This window comes from Schistosoma haematobium, chromosome 2 (genome assembly GCF_000699445.3).
Source record: "Schistosoma haematobium chromosome 2, whole genome shotgun sequence".
Classification (NCBI taxonomy): Eukaryota; Metazoa; Platyhelminthes; class Trematoda; order Strigeidida; family Schistosomatidae; genus Schistosoma; species Schistosoma haematobium.
In genome coordinates, this window is record NC_067197.1 from 3166082 (window position 1) to 3188155 (window position 22074).

General features: G+C 35.2%; 1 protein-coding gene across 1 annotated transcript in view; it reads right to left on the bottom strand.

Annotated features, from left to right (window-relative positions):
* Nucleotides 1–20017, bottom strand: part of MSI2_3 (RNA-binding protein Musashi 2) — an 82605-nt gene extending 62588 nt beyond the window's left edge. The window contains exons 1-2 of the mRNA XM_051214139.1: nucleotides 19401–20017; nucleotides 7130–7178 (exon numbers count right to left, since the gene is read on the bottom strand). Of these exons, the coding sequence (XP_051067271.1) occupies nucleotides 7130–7178; nucleotides 19401–19817 (466 nt within the window). The 5' untranslated portion in view covers nucleotides 19818–20017. The remainder of the gene's footprint in view (nucleotides 1–7129; nucleotides 7179–19400) is intronic.
* Between the last annotated feature and the right edge of the window lie 2057 nt (nucleotides 20018–22074).

The following is a 22074-nucleotide window of genomic DNA, read 5'->3' on the forward strand; positions in this document are numbered from 1 at the left end:
GGTCGCGCAATTTCGTGAATTGGTTGATGTTAGACATTAACACCATTGGATGTCGGCTCAGTGGTCAAGTAGGTTAAGCGTTCGTGCTCAAGGCTGAAGGACCTGGGTTCGAATACCGCGATTGGGATAGTGGATGCACACTGCTGAGGAGTTTCACAACAGGACGAAACAGCCATGCAGTGCTCCCGGGTTTTCAGTTGTGGTCTAAAATCAATGGGTTCATAATCTCAATCAAAAACAAAAATCTAGTATGATTACATAAGCATTTTAATGGATTATCATTGATTAACCTTTTCTTTTATGATGATAACTCTCTTGTTAGATTGGAATATGCAAATTATGTAGTTCTTTTTTCTAGAGGCAGATTACATAATATGAAAACCTCCACATGAAGATGCCGGGTGTTGGGGGAAACTTTAGTAGTTAATTTGAGCAGTCAACGCATACTTAACTCATCCACCAATCCCATATCGAAAATAAGTTGTTCGGAACCTAAACCTCAAGGTTCCCAGACGTAGGAACACCTTGAGTAACAGTGACGAATGTTTTTAATTGTTGAAATGTAATAAAAGATAAGCTTAAATATAAAATCATATTTTGTTGATTTATGTGGTCCGTAGAAACGTTTAGAAATAAAGATTATTATCAGAAGAGTTTTTGTGGATATTATGGTAATTTTAATAATTGAGATCATGAGTCAATTGAAGCTAGGCCACCATGGAAAACCTGGAAGCACTGAACAGCCGTTTCGTCCTACTATGGGACTACTCAGGAATGCGCACCCACGACCCCACCTCACGAGATTCGAACCCAGGACTTATCAGTCTTGCTCGCCAGTGCCTGAACATCAGGCCACTGAGCCGGCATCCAGTGGTGTTAATGGATCATGAATGCGAACTGCTGAGGAGTCCTACAGTAGGATGAAACGACTTTCCAGTGTTTCCAGGTTTTTCATGGTGGTCCAGCTTCAATTGGCTCATGATCTCAACTATTAAAATGAAATATTATTGTCAAATGATGAGTACATTGCAATGGAAATTTACTCTGTACTATTTAAAAGCTCTGAAATAATATCCTTGAAATCGGTATTACAAGACCAAGGACTATCAAACTACAGAATAGTATCACTGAATTAGAAGAGAGTAACGATAGCTTTGATCAAGGTTGGTCAAGATTTTCTATTACTTGTCAAAACTAGTATAGGTAATTCTAGCATTTAAAGATGTCAATATTAAACTTTTCAGCAACTATTTGATCCAGTTTAAAGAATTAGATTAACATCTATTAATATATAACCACAAATACATACAGATAATCTTGTAGTTTAGCAATCAGATAAACTTGAATATTAAAAATCCAATGGATAATTATCCGAAAACTGGAAAATATTTTTTTTTAAAGAAAAATTTAACTGAACTGAATAGATACATCATACCTCTTTACAGTTAGTCAGCCAGTCAGTCAGTAACAACGTAGAACTTCGTACGTACGTACATCAGTTCGATTTGCCACACCACATTAGCACACAGATACAGTTGTCGCCTCAGATTTCGTAGTGGTAGAGATAGTAAGAGTATACGCAGTAACCAGGAACATTAGGGTTTGCAGTTGTTATTCAAGGAGTATAATACAGTGAAATAAATTTGGAAAGAGAAAAAGAAAAAGGACATGAAAAGTTCAGAAGATTAGAATTTGGGAGAACACAAACAGTGGATGCACCTGCATCATCGCAAACGGTTGAGAGCCATGTCATTCAGGGTCTCTAACCATTGGTTGCTATCATCTCGCGGTCCCCAACCAGATAGTCTACACCTACCAACATGGCTTAGTCCACTTGTCAGTGATTTCATGGACTTGTGCCATATTTTTGTCTGGCCACCCCTCTTTACTGTTCCTCATTATTCTTTCCCGGGCTTCTGAGAAAAGACTTTGGTTTGTTGCGGAGAGTGCTGAAGGTAGTAATAATAAATCACAAACTGATCTAAGTTAAACAACCATTGAAATGGCTATCTAATGCTTCCAGATTTATAGTGGTTATCTAACTTTATCTAATTTATTCGTGATTTTAATGAAAGTTTGACTATCTCCACAACTTATACTGATATACCCTTGTTTTTCATGTTTTATATCAATTCCTTTTAAGCATAGCTAACTGTACTGACTGGTTTAACAAAGATAGAAACGAATTCCTTGCTAATCGATAGACTTAGAGCGAACACGATGAAAGGATAAAGTAATTTAAAAGCAAAACAAAGAATGGAAACATAAGTATTTTAAGAACTCAAGAGATAGACTACAAATTAGAGCAGTCATACTGTGGTTTGTACTACTGATATGGACAGATAATATAAGTAGTATATATTATCAATCGAGAGTGAAATGTCTGTCAACGGAAAGCTAATAATGAACAGACAATGATTGGTGTAGAAATGAAGGACACAATTGATTGATATTTTGCAAATGAAGTATTTGCTGAATAATTCTCATATTTTACTAAGTGATTATGCAATTTTGTGTTTAAATACAATCGATTGTCTCCAGTTGTATTCTCGTTCACTATAATACAACGGACAACTGTTAAATTAACAGTCGTTAATATCCGGTCCTCAAAACACGGAAATGAGTGTATTTTCTATTTAGTTGAGAGTTTCATATACATGGATTGTATATACATACAGACAGTAACATGAATTACTAGCAACTCGTGTAAATATCATTTCCTAAAGTGGACTATTATTCATCATATTGTATTTTACAATGAGTAATACATCTACGTAATTAATCAAAAAGGGGTTTTTATGGAGATTTTAGTAATTTTTTGTGATTGAATTCATGAATCGATTAAAGCTAGACCACCTTTGGAAAACTTGGAAACACTGGACGGCGATTCTTTCCTATTGTAAGACTCCTCAGCAGTACGCATCTACGATTCCGATCGCGGGATTCGAATCCAGGACCTATCACTTTAGCGCGCGAACGCTTAACCTCTAGACCACTGAGTGGTCATCCAACGGTGTTAGTGTTAGTCCTATTATAGGACAAAACGGCCGTTCAGTGCTTCCAGGTTTTCAATTGTGGTCTAACATCAACCGGCTCATGCTCTCAATAAATAAATAAAACTTAATAATCTCCTGATGTGTAGGTGTGAATGATAATGATTGGTTGTCCGCTTAGTCAGACATGTAGATAGTCTGACAAGTGTCAGATGAGTTATATATTCCCTTATCCTTGTTATTATTATGACTCACTTATTACTGATTGTTCATTGTTGTTATTAACACATAGATATTGGTACAAGGAGGCACCAAATACATATGCGCCACACAAATCTCATTTGATATGTGTGAGGGCTGTGGTACTGCCCGGGTGCCAAAACCGAAGCAGGTGGTTTTCTTAGGGGGCCACATCCGAAGCCTTCGACCTGAAGGTCTGTTCCACAAGGCAGTAGAGCAACGTAAGGAGATGTAGTCATATGATAGCCGGTGACCAACGATCGGTTCATACGCCATTTGTTCCTTCAGGATACTGGGGCCCATGTGCATCATTGGTTTGGAGTCAGGGTTTTCCAACTCCCCTAGGTGGACTCTCCATGTTCACCAACCCGGTTAAAGCGCCGGAGATTCGCTTTTCATCCTCTCAATTTTGTAAACAACGCCCTCGCAACGAGAAGGCAGTAAGTAGGACTTTCCTGGTAGAATCTATATACGCGTGGCCGTGTGAGAGCATTTCCAGCAGGAGAGCGGACTCTCCTCACTCACGGCCGTACCAGGGCATTTGGGGGCGTAATTTGTGCGGAAATATATTTACATTGTGGTCAGGCTAATCACATGTTCTTGATCTGAGTTATGTTGACGTCTTGTAGAATAGAAACTGGGAGAGGAATCTAGTGTAGATATTCGTCTAAGGTAAATCAAGTCCCGTTATAACATTAGACAAAGTAAAACATGAGCGTTATAACATCTCCACAACCCTATACACATAATCTAGTATTTGTCCAAGAATTTCATGTACAATAAAGTGATTTGATATTAATACCATGGACACTAATTCAATTAGTTTTTTGTTTGTTTTTCAAATAAGTTTAAATAAACTGATTTATATATTTCAAGAACAAAAAAAAATTTATTTATGCAATAAATATGAGGTCAAGGTAAACCCGTTAGAAACAAAATATAGAGACACAAGTTAAATAATGATGAATTTCGAGTTGTTTATCTATGGGTATGTACGCGTGCGTGTGTGCGTGTGTGCCTGTGTGTGTGTGTGAATTGTACTTCAACTTCATAAATGTATCAACACTAATCTTAAATCTTAAAATAACTCCAATAAACAAACAAACATTGAACTAACTCCACCTAGTGAGTATTTCATAGTTGAATGTAGACTGATTGAAAGGGACAATGAAAATTTGGAAACTATTGTAATTGATTAATTTAATGAAATTTTATGATAAGTAGTAGTAGTATTCATCAATTGTATATATGAATAAATCATTCATTTGAACACATAAGCGTTCATACAAAGAGGTATCAAACACAATAACAATGAGGCCAGTAGTGATTATTGATTTGTGTGACAGCTATCATGCTGCCAAGGTGACCAAACCAATCCACGTGGTTTTCTCAGGTTAGAAGATCACACCACAACTCTTTCACCTAAACGTCTAATCCACAAGAGAATACAGCAACGTAAGGAGTTACAGACTCATGGCAGCTGGAGAACAACAATACGTTCATACGCCATTTATTCCCTCAAGATCATGGAGACCATTTGTACCATTCGTTTGAAATCAGGGTATTCCAACTCCCTTAAATAGATCCCCTATATCCACCAACCCAATTCAGGCACCGGATATTCGCTTTTCATCCTCTTAATTTCGTAAATAACATTCCCATTGCGAGAATGTAGTGAGTAGGACTTCCCTATCAGTGGTTATATATGCGTGACCATGTGAGAGCAATTCGTGAGGGAGAGCCGACTCTCCTCACTGTAAGCCGTATCAGGGCATTCGGGGGCAGTTTTTTAGGTTCTATATAGAGCTTTTGAAATATAGTTGACAATTTTATAGGATACATAGTTTTTCAAAAAAAATCAGCTGGATAATGTACAAAAATGGTAATGTAACTACAAAAAGAGAGAAAGAGAGAGAACACATCTCAGTGTTAGATTAATCAGTACTGAATTGTATATACTTCCGGTTTTTCTATCATTTTTTAGGTTGTTTTACTTCTTTTTTATCTCATCCGATAAATTAGGTATAATTCTAACCAGAATAATGAATGTATTACAGTCAAAATTGAACAAAAGATTAGCCATTGTTACTATGGACAAAGTAAAAAGATTTGGATCATGAACATTGAGATAAACAAACATAGATAGTGGTTATCAGGGGAATCCAGGACGCGTGTTTCGTTCTAGATGGAACTCGTCGGTTTTATGTACTTGCACCTCAGAGATCATGTTCAGCCTGGGACTCGAACCCAGTACCGTCCACTTCAAACGCCATCACGTTATCCACTTAACTATTAAGTCCTGATAGCCGAAATAGGACGAAACGCGCCTCCTGGGTTCCACTGCTAGCCACTATCCATCATTGCTTAGAATGTTTATGAATTAAGGTGATATCGAGGCAATACGCACAGTATACACATATGCCACTAAGAAATTAGTCAATTGCAGTAGTAAACATCAATGGGGAGATTCAAGTAAATAATACCAAGTGAATTTCATGTAACTGTTAGAACTCACGTGGAAAAAGGAATTCCTAGGATTTTACTGATAAGCAATAATCAATGGAGTTCAGTCATGTAAGGTGTTATACGGGTACCAATGTGGGTAACTACATGCTGTTGAAAATATGAACTAGTGAAAGTCAAAACACTGACCATATAATTGAGTGCTCCAGTAGAAGCGTAAGTGTTTTCGAATCACTTACCTAGTGGGTTCATGACTGTAAACATCACATTATCCACTTAACTACTGAGTTCAAATAACCATTAGCTAAGTGGATAACACGATAAGGTTTAGAGTGAATGGTACTGAGTTCGAGTCTCAGAGTAAACATCAACACATGTATTTACATCTAGATAACGAGTCCTAAATAGAAAGAAACGCAAATCTTGGATTCCATTTCTAGCCACCATCCTGTCAGCATTTTAAATCGCTTAAAATATTCTAGATAAGCGGCCAATCTTGATTACCATAAACTGTTTACTGTTCATATTTCTGTTTGAATAAAAACAAAATCTTTATGTATTCATGCCCTTTTTTTGAGGGGGGGATGGGGATATTCGCCTTAACTACCCACGTATTATCTTCAAACTGTTTAAAGCAATATTGACTACTTTCAACTATCTATCTATCCAACTGTTCAATATGAGTGAATATAAACTATTCTACCTTCAGGTTATAGGTCAAAAGTTCACTTCCTTCAATCAGTCATAAACAATTGTCGTGATTACATTTTTCCTTACTTGTCGTCGTTTGTTTTTTTTTGTTGTACCCTAATTACCGCCCTTTTTTAGTTTTAAAAAGCAAACACGCATAATTAATAAGTTATCAAGTTGTATTGTACATAACTTTGATCTATGTGGAATTCTATCCAATATAATATGTCTTATCATTGTTATTTGTCTTTGTGCCTGATAGCTAGTTGTTCTTTTTGTTTGTTCATAACAATTTGTGACCCCTTTGGTTTCAACTGACCTCCTTTTTTGTATTTCTTTTCATCTTTCTTTTTTCTTTCGGTTTATGATTAATCGTTTAAGTATAATTCAGTAGTATAATGAGTAGTTAGAATTAGAATAACATTGATAAACATATAGAGCTATCTATATATATAGCTGAATTTGAATGAGTTAGAAATGTAGAGTATACCTATTCATATCTCTTTTTAGCCATATCATGACTTGGAATTGATATGAAGATCATGAAACTTCATTATTAGATTACCAAAAGTAACGATCTAAGCATTATAGTCTCTGATTCTATCATCATCTCCTGGGTTGTAACTGTTCATTACGGATAAGTTCCATACTGGTTCGGTATCCAGTCATAAATGAATTTTCTTGAGTTATTTGACAATATTGAAAAAAAAACGACTCATACCACTAATTAAAACAAAACTAACCTCGATGACGACTTGTTGCTTTGTCCATCATTAATTCACATGTTTCCACCTAAAGTTAAGTAAACACAAAAATTGTATTGTATCTGAGATAAGCAAGTATTTTTTTAATTAAGAACACGTACATAGTTTTTAGAATACAATATTTTTTGTAAAGCAGAGAGATTATAATTTATGGACGAACCAATCAGGTGTAAGATAAAAGGTGTTGGATAGCGTTTTGGTATCATAGATGACGCCAGTTCGTGATGGACACTCTAAATCTAGTTCTTAACCTTAACCATCAACTGTTAATCGTAATTCTAATTCTCCACAGTGGTTTATAACCCACATTTGGTCCTATTTATTAGGTGAATACTCTCAAGGTCACCGTAGCGTCGCTCAAACTTTATAGATGGTTGTTAAATGCCCCCAAATGCCCTGGTACGCTCGAAGGTGAGGAGAGTCAGCTCCTCCTCACGAAATGCTCTCATATGGTCACGCGTATATAACCACTGATAAGGATGTCCTACTCACTACATTCTCGCAATGGGAATGTTATTTACGAAATTAAGAGGATGAAAAGCGAATATCCGGTGCCTGAATTGGGTTGGTGGATATAGGGGATCTATTTAAGGGAGTTGGAATACCCTGATTTCAAACGAATGGTACAAATGGTCTCCATGATCTTGAGGGAATAAATGGCGTATGAACGTATTGTTGGTCACCAGCTCCCATTAGTCTGTAACTCCTTACGTTGCTCTACGGTCCTGTAGATTAGACGTTTAGGTGAAAGAGTTGTGGTGTGATCTCTTGACCTAAGAAAACCACGTGGATTGGTTTGGTCACCCTGGCAGCATGATAGCTCTCACACAAATCAATAATCACTACTGGCCTCATTGTTATTATGTGATTCATACGTGTTTGGTGCCTCCTTGTTCCAACGTTTATGTTTTCAAATAAACAAATTATTGTTTATAAACTTGACTGAAGTATTTATAAAATTAGGTTAATGATATGATCAGAAGTCAAGCAAATGGCAAAGTCAACATGAATAAAAGAACAAATGAAACAATAAAAAAGCCTATGAAGTCATTTGTATTACTGTTAAGGCGAAATTCAATAAACGATTACTGTGTTACCGCTATCAGTTCTTAGTTGAATATACATCCGAAGATATCATATGATAAGGTATTGAGTTTCACATTCTTTACAAAATTCGAGTTATTGACTAATGCGATTTAAGTCGATGATTATATACGAGAATAGGTGACATATATATTTCAATAACAATCATTCATACGATCTAATTAGAGTCAGATCCCAGGCCATTAAAGTGATGAGCCCGTCAACAAACATCGTCCGATCAAAATGACGACAAAACAAAAGGCCCTACTAAAAACTATCCATGACACTTCTGAGGAATCTCTTATCAGAATGGCTATTTCATTTGAATAATTGATCATTTACAAGGTGTTTTTACTGCAATTTCTGACTATTAAAACAAACATCTAATAGTTTGTGTAGGTTAGAATAACTTCAACTTAATAGAGGAATTCTATCATGAACTGTTGAAGTTCTAGATAGTCTTAGACAACTGTTGTCTCTATTGATTTTTCTTGTCTTTTTTAAAGGATTTCTCATTTATTTAGACTATTAAATTGAACAAGACAGTTATCTTTTTATTTTCTATTTTTAGCTTATCTGATTAAACTAGATTTAATCCCCTTTTTTGTTTGGAATAGGACAGTAGTTATTCACTGTTAGGGATTAGAATGAGAAAAAGTACACTGTTTAACCTGTTTTTCGACTACCGTTGGATGACGGCCCGTTCATTGGTCTAGAGTCTAGGCATTTACTTGCGAGACCAATAGGTCCTGGGTCCGAATCTTGCGAAGCGGAATCGTGGATGCGCACTGCTTAGAAGTCCCAAACTAGAACGAAACGGTCGTCTAATGCTTCTAGGTTTTTCATGGTGGTCTACCTTCAATTAACTCATGAACTCAATTATTAAAATACTATAATATCCACAAAAATAATTGTAGAATCCTCATAAATAAAATCATAAATTAATCTTATCTAGACTAACACTGATTATACAACTTCGGGAGATGAAGTGAAATGTGACCAGCGGAGTTCAGTCTTGTTGGATGTAAGACTGTTTTCCATTTCAAACAAAGTATAAGGATTGTACAGTATCGTGAATTAATTTAAGTTAAACTTTTACACCATTGGGTGTTGACTCAGTAATCTGCAGGTTAAGCTTTTGGCATGAGACCGAAGGTCTTGGGTGCGATTACTGATGTTGAAGTTGTGAATGAGCATTGATGGAGAGTACTGTGTGAAACGATTGTCTAGTGGTACCAGGTTTTCAGTGCTGGTCTAGATAAGATTAGTTTGTGATTTAAACTATGACGATAAATAATAACAGATTTTTTCAACATAGTAACTGGTAGACTAAATAAATACACAAAAATGTTGTTCTTATTAAGAAACTCAAATGGTAGTTTTTATGATCTCGAGTGTGTATATCAGAAAGATCGACAACGACTGATGATCGTGAAATAAAGGATAGATATCGTAGAAAGATGAAATGGTGAAGGTGAGATGAACTGTGATCACAAAGAGTATGAGAGCTAAATTTTCAAAAATAAATACTATTAAACGTAAACTCATTGTAATACTATGAGGATTCATACAGCTGTTGAGATATATTCTTCATATTGAGCGGAAAAAAGTGGTGATATGACGGGCATACCCCACCTGGAGCCCCTCTTCGGCTATTGCCGGTCCCAAGCCCGGATAAAGGAGAAGGGTTGAGCATGAGATTAACGACCCCATCCCATAAAAAACTAGCTCACTAAAAAAACGCTATCCAGTAAGTAATGACAGGTATATACACAGTATTTCAAGCCGAAATTCCTCATAATGTCAGTGATTAAAGCAGAAACAATTTCAAAGTTTCATAAAGAACTCTAGTCCAAACAGGTACAACCAGAAATGTACATCGAAATTGTTATAGATATTTTCACAGATTGAAATCATGAGTCAGTTGAAGCTAGACCACCATTGAAAACCTGAAAGCACTGGACGGCCGTTTCGTCCTAGTATGGGACTCCTCAGCAGTGGCGCAACTTCGTGGAATGGTTGAAGTTAGACATTAACACCGTTGGATGCCGATTCAGCGGTCTAATGGTTAAGTGCTCGCGCGCGAAGCCAGTAGGTCCTGGGTTCGAGCCCCGCGTGGTGCGGGACCGTGGATGCGCACTGCTGAGGAGTCCCATACTAGGACGAAACGGCCGTCCAGTGCTTTCAGGTTTTCAATGGTGGTCTAGCTTCAACTGACTCATGATTTCAATCTGTGAAAATTTCTAAAAATCTCCACAAACCCCTTCTGTTATAGATATGTTTGAAGAGGGTATATGAATCTATTGTTGCACTCTGAGCTGAATGGTTCGATTGTCCATCGATAAAAATCATCTACCTAAGCTACAAATCTTCTCCACGGTCTGTTGTTACAAATTATGTACAAAATGAGTAATCTGACATTGTTAGAAATATTTCAGTTTCAGTGATACACTTAACGGATAAGTCTTAATCAAAGCCCATTGTTTATACTGCATATATACACTATAGAGACAGTAACCAGTACACTTACTATATTGGCATTAATTTAAAGTTTATAAAAAACATAAATGCTAAAGAAGATATTTTTCTTCCACCTTTCTAAACTTCAGAAAACCCATAGCATCAATATTCAAAACTCATCAATAATTGCAAATAATCCTTTTAATATTAGAAAGGGGTTTTTTGGATATTATAGTAATTTTAATAGTTGAGATCATGAAGTTAGACCACTATGAAAAACCTGGAACCACTGATAAATCCTAGGTTTAAATCTCATGAGCTGGGATCGTAGATGCGGATTGATGAGTAGCTTCACAATAAGACAAAATGGCCGTCCAGTGTTTCGAGGTTTATCGTAATGGTCTAGCTTCAATTGACTCATGATCTCAACTACTAAAATTAATCCTTTTAATTCAGATCATGAACCGATTAATGTTAGACCACAATTGAAAACCTGGAAGCACTGGATGTTCGTTTCGTCCTATCTCAATCAAAAACTTAACAATCTCCACAACTCTATACTGATAATTACCATGTGCTCACTAGAGACTAGCTCTGTGAGAAAATTCGCGGAGTTCTAATGAGAGGCCGTGACCAGTGGAGCTAATCCATGTTAGGTAGAAACAGGTGTCTACCTCAGTACAATGGAAGATGGTCGCGCAATTTCGTGGATTAGTTGAGGTTAGAAACAAACAGTGTTAGATGCTGGCAGGCTCAGTGGTTTAGAAATGAGGCGTCCGCGTGTAAGACCGAAGGCCCTGGGTTCGAATCATGAGAACGGGATCGTGGATGTGCACTGCTGAGGAGTCCGACGATAGGACGAAACGGCCGTCCATTGCTTTCAGATTTTCAATGGTGGTCTAACATCAATCAGTTCATGATCTCAATCATAAACTTAACAATCTCCACAACTCCTAATCTGTTAATCATTTTAAGTTGAATTATTTAAGTTATACAACTACATCTGAACAAAAAATTGTTATGATTCAAACAGTAAAGTTCACTATCATTATTATCTATCAAATATGACTATTGTAACTGGATAGTAACCGGATTCATTGGTAATGAATATAATAAATTATCAAATTAGGTTTTGTGGTGATTTTTAGAAATTTCACTAGGGGTGGGGTAGCGTGATCGTGGATGCGCACTGCTTGAAGAGTCTCATATTAGGACGAAACGACCGTCCAATGCTTCCAGATTTTTCCATAGTGGTCTAGCTCCAAATGACTCATGATTTCAACCAGTGAAATCTCTTACATAATAAATAAGTCTATTTCAGAAATGCTTAGCCAACTTATTAATCAATTGTAATAAGCTTTACTATTTTATTTTGTTCACAACATAATTATGTAATTCATAATATGGATGACAACTGTTTTGTAATAACAATCAAAATGTATTATGATGTTTCATATTGTAAGATTAAAATAGAAATATCATAGGGGTTAGTATAGACGTTTTTTCTCTTTTTGTCACGTTTTATTTTTGTCTATTTATTTGTTTGTTTGGCGTAACCACAGTTACTTACATACATTAAACATTTTATGTTGCGTGTGTGTATATATATGTGTGTGGGTGTGTGTGTACGAGTTGTCGGAAATAACTAGAAATGTAGATCAGTGACGGATAAACACTGTTGGAAAACATTTTTTTAAAAATGTTTTAGAATAGTTGACTAAGCGCTTGGCGCAGGACTGATAGGTCCTGGGTTCGAATCTCGTTGGGCGGAGTGCAAGATCGTGGATGCCTACTGCTGAGGAGTCCCATACTAGGACGAAACGGCCACCCTGTGCTTCCAGGTTTTCCATGGTGGTCTAGCTTTAATTGACTCATGATTTTAATCTATGAAATTTCTAAAATCGCCATAAACCCTTTCTGATAATATTTTAGAATAGTTAGAAATGAACTGTTATTATGGAACAAGGAGCATCGGATGCAGACGTAAAGGCGAGGATTGGCAAAGTAGATGTATCGTTCCTACAATTGAAGAACATATGGAACTTAAAATAATTGTCAACCAATATCAAAGTCAGAATCTTCAAGATGAATGTCAAGACAGTTCCACTGTCCGCAGCTGAAACATGGGGAACTGCTAAAACGATCATTAATTGTCTATACAAGATAATCATTGTCCGTTGACGGAATACCATCAGCAACAACCTACTATAAGAAAGAACAAATCAACTTCTATCTGAAGAAAAAATTAGGAAAAGACGTTGGAAGTGGTTAGGATACATATTACGGAAATCACCAAACTGCATTACGAGGCAAACACTAGCCTGGAATCCTGAAGGGAAGAGCAACAGGGGAAGAATGAAAAACACACTACGTCGGGGATTGGAAGCAGATATGAAAAGGATGAATAGCAACTAAGAAGAATTTGAAAGGATTGCCCAGGACAGAGTTGTATGGACGATGTTGGTGGTCGGCCTGTGCTCCTCTACGAGCAGTAACAGGCGTAAGCAAGTATTTATGGCTCTAAATCTAACTCTAGATTAGAAGACTGTGTGTTAGAATCACGTCCGGTTCGTCAGTTTAATGGTTTTTAATATGACCTCAGAGTGATCGTGTAAATGATTGTTGTTGAAATATACATATCAACTATCCTCTTACATAATTATCGACTTAATTCGCGTTAGTGAATAACGGAATTAAATAACAGTATAGGGTTGTGGAGATTATTAAGTTTTTGATTGAGATCATGAACTGATTGATGTTAGACTACCTTTGAAAACCTGGAAGCACTGGACGGCTGTTTCGTCTTAAGGTTAAGTGATCGTGCGTAAGACTGAAGGCCCTGGGTTCGAGTCCCATGAGTAGGATAGTGGATGTGCACTGCTGAGGAATTAAATAAGTCAAATACGAGAATTGCTGTTTGAATACATATATTTTGTACACTAACTGATCTGGACAAACAATCAGAGGTACGAAGCGAAGGAAATGAAATGACGCCCAATGGAGCTGTGTGAGCCAATTCGATTTAATCAAGCGTTAATGAATATTTATAGTCAAACAAAAATCTGTTACAGACATGTAATGAGTAAGATAAAAAAAATGTACACACATTTGCTAACATAGAAACAGTCAATGTTGACAAGCGAATACTTAACAAGGTCAAAATGAGATTCAAGAATGAATAAATTGACCTATCTAGAAACTAGAATAAGCTGATGGGCTTAACATAGTAACTGATAACACAATGTCTGCTGAGAGTTCCTTACTGCAGCCAAACATGTAGTAAAGAATGACGGGACTATTTTCTCTTTCGTTTTACTCATAATGTACTATCTTCAATGAAAAAGGTGAATTATTTATTGTTTCGTATAAACTTCGTTGATCACTTAAAAACATGATTAATACTCTTGTTAACTGATTAAAAGCTTGTGGAATGTTTCCATCAGAACTCAATCGATGGATTAAACTTTGTATATTACGTATGTCGGTAAGCTTTTGATGGAGTTTTGTTCTCTTAGCTGGATGTTTTGTTCGTGGAGCTTTCGCTATTATTTTGAACGACATCATCAGCACAAACTTCACGTAGAAGTCGGTAAGTTATTTAAATGTAATGAGAAATCATTTGAACTAAAATTCAAGCCCCCTGTTATCATATTACATTTGAATAACTTAACAGCGAACGCTTTAAAATGATAGAATAAGTATAAAGCTTGACAGAAAGTAATCAGAAACTAAGTATTGAGTAATTATTTGATCAAGAAGCTAATTAGGATATTAAAATGACCATTAACTCAGAAATTTCAGATTTGTATTTAAATTACGAACAACAATCATTAAAGGCCTGGTGCTCGGCGGTCGTTTTATCCTTACATGGTACTCCTCAGAAATGCTCACCCACAACCGCTTGTCCAAGGACGTCATCCATGCACGCAAACATTTAACCTCTAGACCCTTGATACGTGATCCAGTGACGTACATTTTTAAGTTTAGTCAATTCACAATATTACGTTTCATTATCTTCAATGGATACCTCTCTTTTCCTTAATATGGTAAAAGTCTCTCATTAGAACTCTGGGAACTTCTTCTAATTGCTGATCAATAGTCAATAAATGATCATTATCATCACAAATGAAAGGTGCTCACTAGTTTCAATCGCATCCACTAAAATGATTCTTCAAAAGTTTGAGAAGGAAAAAGATTACCATTACTGATATACTTCAATCACTGACACGTAATCGGTGCCTAAATGTCTGTTCTATCAATGCGGATAACTCTGTATTTCAAACCTTTGAATAAGCTTATCAGGGAGGAAGAATATGATTATTTAAGTATCGAATGGTATTTCGTAAATGATATTACCTTATGAAAATCTAGCTCTTATCATCGCAGCTAAACAAACCAACCAGTGAAGTTAACTTCTGAGTGAACAGGGCATTCATGTCTGAATTCAAAAATGTACTATGTTATTTGCTTGGATTAAATAACCATTACAGAAGCATTTTTTATAGGAATCTACATTTTGACTTTATGCGTACATTCTAAGTACATCTATATTATTTTTCTGGTTTTCTACGGGATGGGATCGTTAACCCCATGCTCAACCCTTCTCCTTTATCCAGGTTCGAGACCGGCATCATCTCCAGAGGGGCTTTAGGTGGAGTTCGTCGGTGGTCTATGCTCCATTGGGGGTAACAGACGTAAGTAAGTAAGTACATTTATATGCTATTGTGATATATACATGTAACTCTGTAAATGTGTTTAGTTTCAATGATTTTATCTCGAAGATTTAATTGAGGATGACCAATTTACAGTTGAATATTTTGAATAAAATATAAGAATTATACATTAAATGCATCATTTACAGATCTTCCATCAATTTTACTTTACATTCTGTCTGAATCTTCCAATTCACAATTCCTTTCTAATCTTAGCCTTCTGCTTCTATGTTTTCAACATTCTATTAGTGTTATATATACTACTTATATCTGTCTATATAAGTAGTATTCACTATAATACGATGTTAATATTGAAGTATTTGGAAATAATAAAATATACTTTAAATGATTTAAGATGATTGACAATTATGTTTTAAGTAGTCTATTTGATAGGAAAAGATGTTTTGTTGTTGTAGTTTAGAATCGAAATGTCTAAAATCAGGTCGAATTTTTTTCTTCTCTATATGTCTAGTATTCATAATAATTTAATGTCAGTTATACTGACTAAGAATTAGTTAGGTAAAGGAACTTCTATAGATCAATGTACATAAGATGTAATTTGTAGATTAGTATTTCAGTAGCCAGGTAGCTGATTCCTAGTCGATCATATGAATGAATGTTATTGAAATATGCATATCATCAATCGTCGTATATATAAAAATCATCAACTTGAATCGACTAAGTGAATAATGGAATGAAATAAGTTAAATACGAGAATGAAGTCCTAAATACGTATGTTTCGTACACGCTAATATGGACAGACAATCAAATGAACGAAGCAAAGGTAGTGAATAGAAGAGAGTGATGTGAAACGGAGCGAGAGCAGTAGAGAAGGAATGCCAGCCAACTCGATTTAATCAAGCGTGAATCGATATTTATAGTCAGACAACAATAAGCTTCAGATATGTGATGAATAGGATAAGAAGCACACACACACACACACGTTCATATCAAAACAATCAAAGGCGAAAAGTGAATAATTAACAAAATCAAAAGGTGACTCAAGAAGAATGGATAAATTGGCCTGTCCATAAGCTAGAATAAGCTGCATGGGCATAACATAGTAACTGACACTAACGGCAGTTTAACAAACGATTTGTGACATAAAAATAATGTAAAATATTCCCTGAGAAATATAGACCAGTTTCTCTCATTAATAAGCTTGAAAAAGCATAGGTAACATATCTGAATAAGATGAATTCCGTTTTCACTATGAGGTTGTGGAGATTGTTAGGTTTTTGATTGAGATCATGAATCGTGACTAATGGACATAATTTATGTCAAATGGAGACAGGTATCTAACTTGGTACAATGGAAGGCGGTCGCTCACTATCGTGAATTGGTTCAAGTTAGACATTAACACTGTTGACCACCAGCTCAGTAGTCCAGATGTTAAGCATTCGCACGTAAGACTGTTAGTTCTTAAGTTCAAATCCTGAGTGCAGGTTCATGTATGCACTTCTGAGGAGTCCCATACTGGAACGAAACTGCCATCCAGTGCTTCTTGGTTTACAATAATGGTCCAACATCAATCGATTCATGAAATCAATCAAGAATTCATTTTTTCTTTCACAAATTCTCATTGGTTAATTAAAGCCTTAAAACCAGACAATTTTCTAGAAATTAAGAGATAACAACTGTAAAGAAGGAAATCAACAACGGAAGGAAATTGAGTTAATCTCACTATGGTCAATTTATATTAGACGGTGAATATTTTAAAATGAATCGATTCATGTGTTAGATACTTTTACCATTCAAGACTGTCATTTCCAATTACTTACGTAACATCTTATTTCATAGTCTCTTTATCTTAGTTACAATTTATATGAGTTATATTCAGTTACCATTGTAAATCTATTCACTCATTATATTTATATAACAAAAGAAACCTATTCATGTTATTGAAGAGGAAAGAAGAGGAGGAAAGTAAACGCAGAAAACTTTTGTATTTGATATTATTGATCTTCTGTTTTTTCTTACTTTTCTAGACATTTGTGTTCTTATGTAATGTCTTTTATAACCAGCATATGTGTTATGAAGATCGCTTTGAGATCAAATATAGATAAATATGTACAATGGTATGAATCACGCGACCGGGATCGTGGATGCACACTGCTGAGGAGTCCCACAATAGGATGAAACGGCCGTCCGATGCTTCCAGGTGTCCAAAGGTGGTCTTACATCAATCGGTTTATGATCTCAATCAAAAATTTAATAATCTCCGCAACCCTTATACTTTGATTGTATGAAGTTGAAGAGAACCAGTTAAAGAAATAAACTCATATTAGTATACCGATTTCGTAAAGGTAGTTTATTTTCAGAAGGGTTTTTTTGGAGATTATAGTAATTTTAATAGTTGAAATCATGAGTCGATTGAAGCTACATTATCATAGAAAACCTGGAAGCACTAGACGGCCGTTTCATCCTATTGTGGGACTCCTCAGCAGTACCCATCCATGAACCCGCCTCGCAGGAATCGAACCGAGGGCCTAAAGGTCTCGCATGCGAGCGCTTCACAAATGTATGATTTGTGATTTAAATACATTTTATACTGATTAAAACTACACAAGAAAAATATGCCAAACGAACCTTATCTACACTTGATTTATTTTGAATATTTGAAAATCTTATTTATTGTGGCAACAAATTCAACTGTTAAATTACTACAATGTCCACAAACGCTCATTCTGATGATAATTATGATGTGCTCACCAGTGACTGACCTCAAGATTTATTTCCTGGAGTTCTAGTGAGAAGCCGTAATCGACGGAGTTGAACCGGGTCTGTTGTGAGGTAGTTACTCACTGAAGACATTGGTGGACGTAGGTGCAATATCATGGATTGGTTCAAGTTTTAGCATTAACAGCGTTGGATTCCGGCTGGCTCATTATTCTAGAGGTTAAGATATCGCCCATGAGACTCAAGGTTATGGGTTAGAATTCCGAGTGCGAAGTCGGAGATGCGCACTGCTTAGTCGTCCTATACTAGAAAGTAACGTCCATCCGATCATTCCAGATTTTTCATTGTGGTCTACCTTTAATCGACTCATGAATTTAACCATTAAATAACTTTTTGTAAAAGATAAATGAGTTTCAAAAATCATATAATTGGTTCTCTTTACAAATTCAAACAAAGTAAGGACAATAAGATTTGTAGAATACGATGAATTCATTGTATTTCGTCACAATGATTTGATCATTTCTTATATACATATTATTCAAATGTATAATCCTTTCCATTATATTATGAAATAATATTTGACAATCATTTCCTTCTACTTCAAAAATCATTGGACATTTTTGATGGAGTTTTGTCCTCTGAGCTGGATGAATCGTTCTTCTGAACGATATCTTCAGCACAAACTTCAAGCAGAAGTGAAGTGTTCGAATTTCTCCATATATGACTCCCAGCTTATGATATAGACCCATTGATACCAAAAAAAACAGAATCATACTTTTATGGTGTTTTGTTCTCTGAGCTAGACATCGAGGTCTACAGGACAAGATGTGAACAACATATTGGAGAAATTCGAACACTTCATTTCTACTTGAACTTTATACTGACGATGATATCGTTCAGAAGGATGATGAATGCTCCATAACGAAACCATCGAGCTCAGAGAATAAAACTCCATTAAAATCATCTATCTGTACTATAAATCCTCTCTATCATCACAATAATAATTATGTATTTAGATGGTGGTTGGAGGTAGTCGACAGCAAACCCTGGACCCGGGTTTCATGCTACTTGGCACTCGTCAGCAAGGTGTACCTGTAATCTTGAGGGAACTGGTGCTCCCTGGCCGATTCGATCTCGTATCACCCAGCTTCACAGTCAGAGACGTTACCACTGAGCTATCCGAGCCGTGACTAACCTCCTGTAGGACTGAGATGTAATCACAATTGATTGATCACCACCCAGTGATCAATCAATTGTGAATAATTATGTATCAAATAAATAATAATCTATATAAATAGACAAATTTTATTACTTACTTTACCAAATTCACTAAAAAATGTTTTTAATTCATCAGCTGTAGTACCAGTAGAAACACCACCAATAAATACTTTTTTTGTTCTAACTAATGCTTGTGCTGCTAATAATGTAGCAGACCAATGATCTAATGTTAATGGACTAGTAGTAATAGGACTATTCGTTGATGAATTAATATTTCCATAACATGGTGATTGTATTCTTGTAGAAGTAGTGGATAAATTCTTTTCTTTATTATTATTATTATGATTCATATAAATTGGATCCACATTACTATTAGTATTAGTAGTATTAATAGTAGTATTATTATTATTATTATTGTTATTATTCGCTGTTATTCCCATATCCGATGAATTCATTGATGGTAGGGATACATGAAATGTTAAAGATTGTTGAAGTTTTACATCATCCATTAACATAATGATTTGATATGATTTTTTAATATAAATAATCTTCTTTAATAGAATAGAAACAACCCCGTAAAACAAAAATCATAAAAGTTATTTGAAAGACAATAATACTGTTGATAATCTTTATGATTTCTCTATTGTAATCCTTAACAACAACAACAAAACTACAATTTGAGGAACAATGTAACACATGCAGATGTTATAAGAATGATGTAATATTGAAGTTCTCTTTAAAACATTCTTTTTTTGACCTAATACATACACATATCTAATAATGACATAAGGGTTTTGTGATCGGCATCTGTAAATGACGCAAACACACCACTATACAAACACATTTATGCACACACACACACACCTACACACATCTACACAACATCCAACCTTATTTCCTTTTCTTTTGTCTAACCCTAACCCTAACTCCTAAAATAAATAAAAAAAATTTAGAAAAAAAATTCTTATTTTATTCGGTTATTTGTCATGGTATTGGTTTTGTCATAATAATGATTACTTAATTTTGATTGGTTGAAAAAATACAACCAATCAGATTCAAGTATTTTTTTTTTGTATTTTTTTTAATATTTTTAATAAAATGAATAAAAAGTAATCTCAGTACCGTTAGCTAACAACATTCCAATAAAATCTTCATAATGGTGGATACTAAATTAATTAAAGTAATATAAGTAGTATGATGACAAGTCTTTTGTGTTTGTCTGTTTGTTTTTGTTTCTATGTATGTATGTGTGTATGTGTGTGTGTGTGTAATAAAAGCCCGCATTAAGTATCAAATTAATGAAATTGGAATGACCATAATTAAAGACAATAAACAAGAAACCTATTGACATTGAATTATGAATTTATTTATTGACTTGGATTTGATTTAACAATCTAACCCTTTGTGATACTAATTAGTTATTGTCTATGCAAACGACAGTAATCATAATAATAATAATAGTAAACAGGTCATAATTAGATGCTATGCGGGTTTGTTCTATGACAAAACTATAATTTAAATAATGATTAGTCTATGATCATAATGAAGTTAATGTGAATAATTAGCACAGCATGATTGCCATTTTTTATTTTTCAAATAGTGTATTTTAGTTGATAGAGAAGATTTCTAGCTAAGATGAATGATTTTGATGAAGTTTTGTTCTTTAAGCTGGATTGGTTTGATTGTGGAAATTTCATTGTCATCATTATCGACATTATCAGCTGATGATATCGATGTAAGCTTCATGACTAAACCATCCAGCTCAGAGAACAAAACTGCATCAAAGTGTATTTCAGTAATTTCTCTTTTAATTTTTTTGTATAATTATAATTATAACTAGTTGATTCTAAAAGAAATTTTTATTGCAATGATTATATTGATAATTTATCTAAGTTTTGGTACAAGGAGGTATTAGATATATATGCGTCACATTTTTGTAAGGACCGGAATACTGTCCGAATGATCAAGTTGAAGCAGGTGGTTTTCTTAAGGGGTTACACCCTTTGACCTAAAGGTCTAATCTACAAGGAAGTGGAGTAACATTCGGAGATACAATTCCATGGTAGCCAGTGACAAACAGTAGGTCCATATGCCATTTATTCCCTTAAGATCCTAGAGCCCATATCTACAGGGTTTTCCAACTTCTTTTGCTCGATATCCACCAACGAAGTTAAGGCACCGGACATTCGATTTTCGTCCTCTTTATTATTGTCATTTGTCATGTGAGCAATTATAGACCTAGGATAATTCAGGTATATTCAAATTTATATTACCTCGTTATTAACATTTGTTTCTTTAACCAATCTAGTTGATATTATATTCCGAAAAAATCATTTAACTAAGCAGACAACCATTATGTATTTATTTTGTTTATACGAACCCATAAACATTTGTAAAAAAGGGGGACCGAATAAATATACGCTACCCAAGTCATTGGATTTGAGTGAGGGGTGTGCTACTGCTTGGGTGTCCGAACCGAAGCAGGTGATTTTCTTAGGGGGCCACACTCGGAGACTTTGACCTACAGATCTAATCAACAAGCCAGTGGAGTAACGTAAAGAGATGCAATCTCATGGTAGCCGGTGACCAACAATAGGTACATACGTCATCTATTCTTTCAGGATATTGGAGTCTATATGCACTATTGGTTTGGAATCACGGTTTTCCAACTTCCCTAGATAAATCCTTTATATCCACTAACCTAGTTAAAGCGCCGAACATTCACTTTTCATCCTCTCAATTACGTGAACAACACTCCCACCATGACAAGGT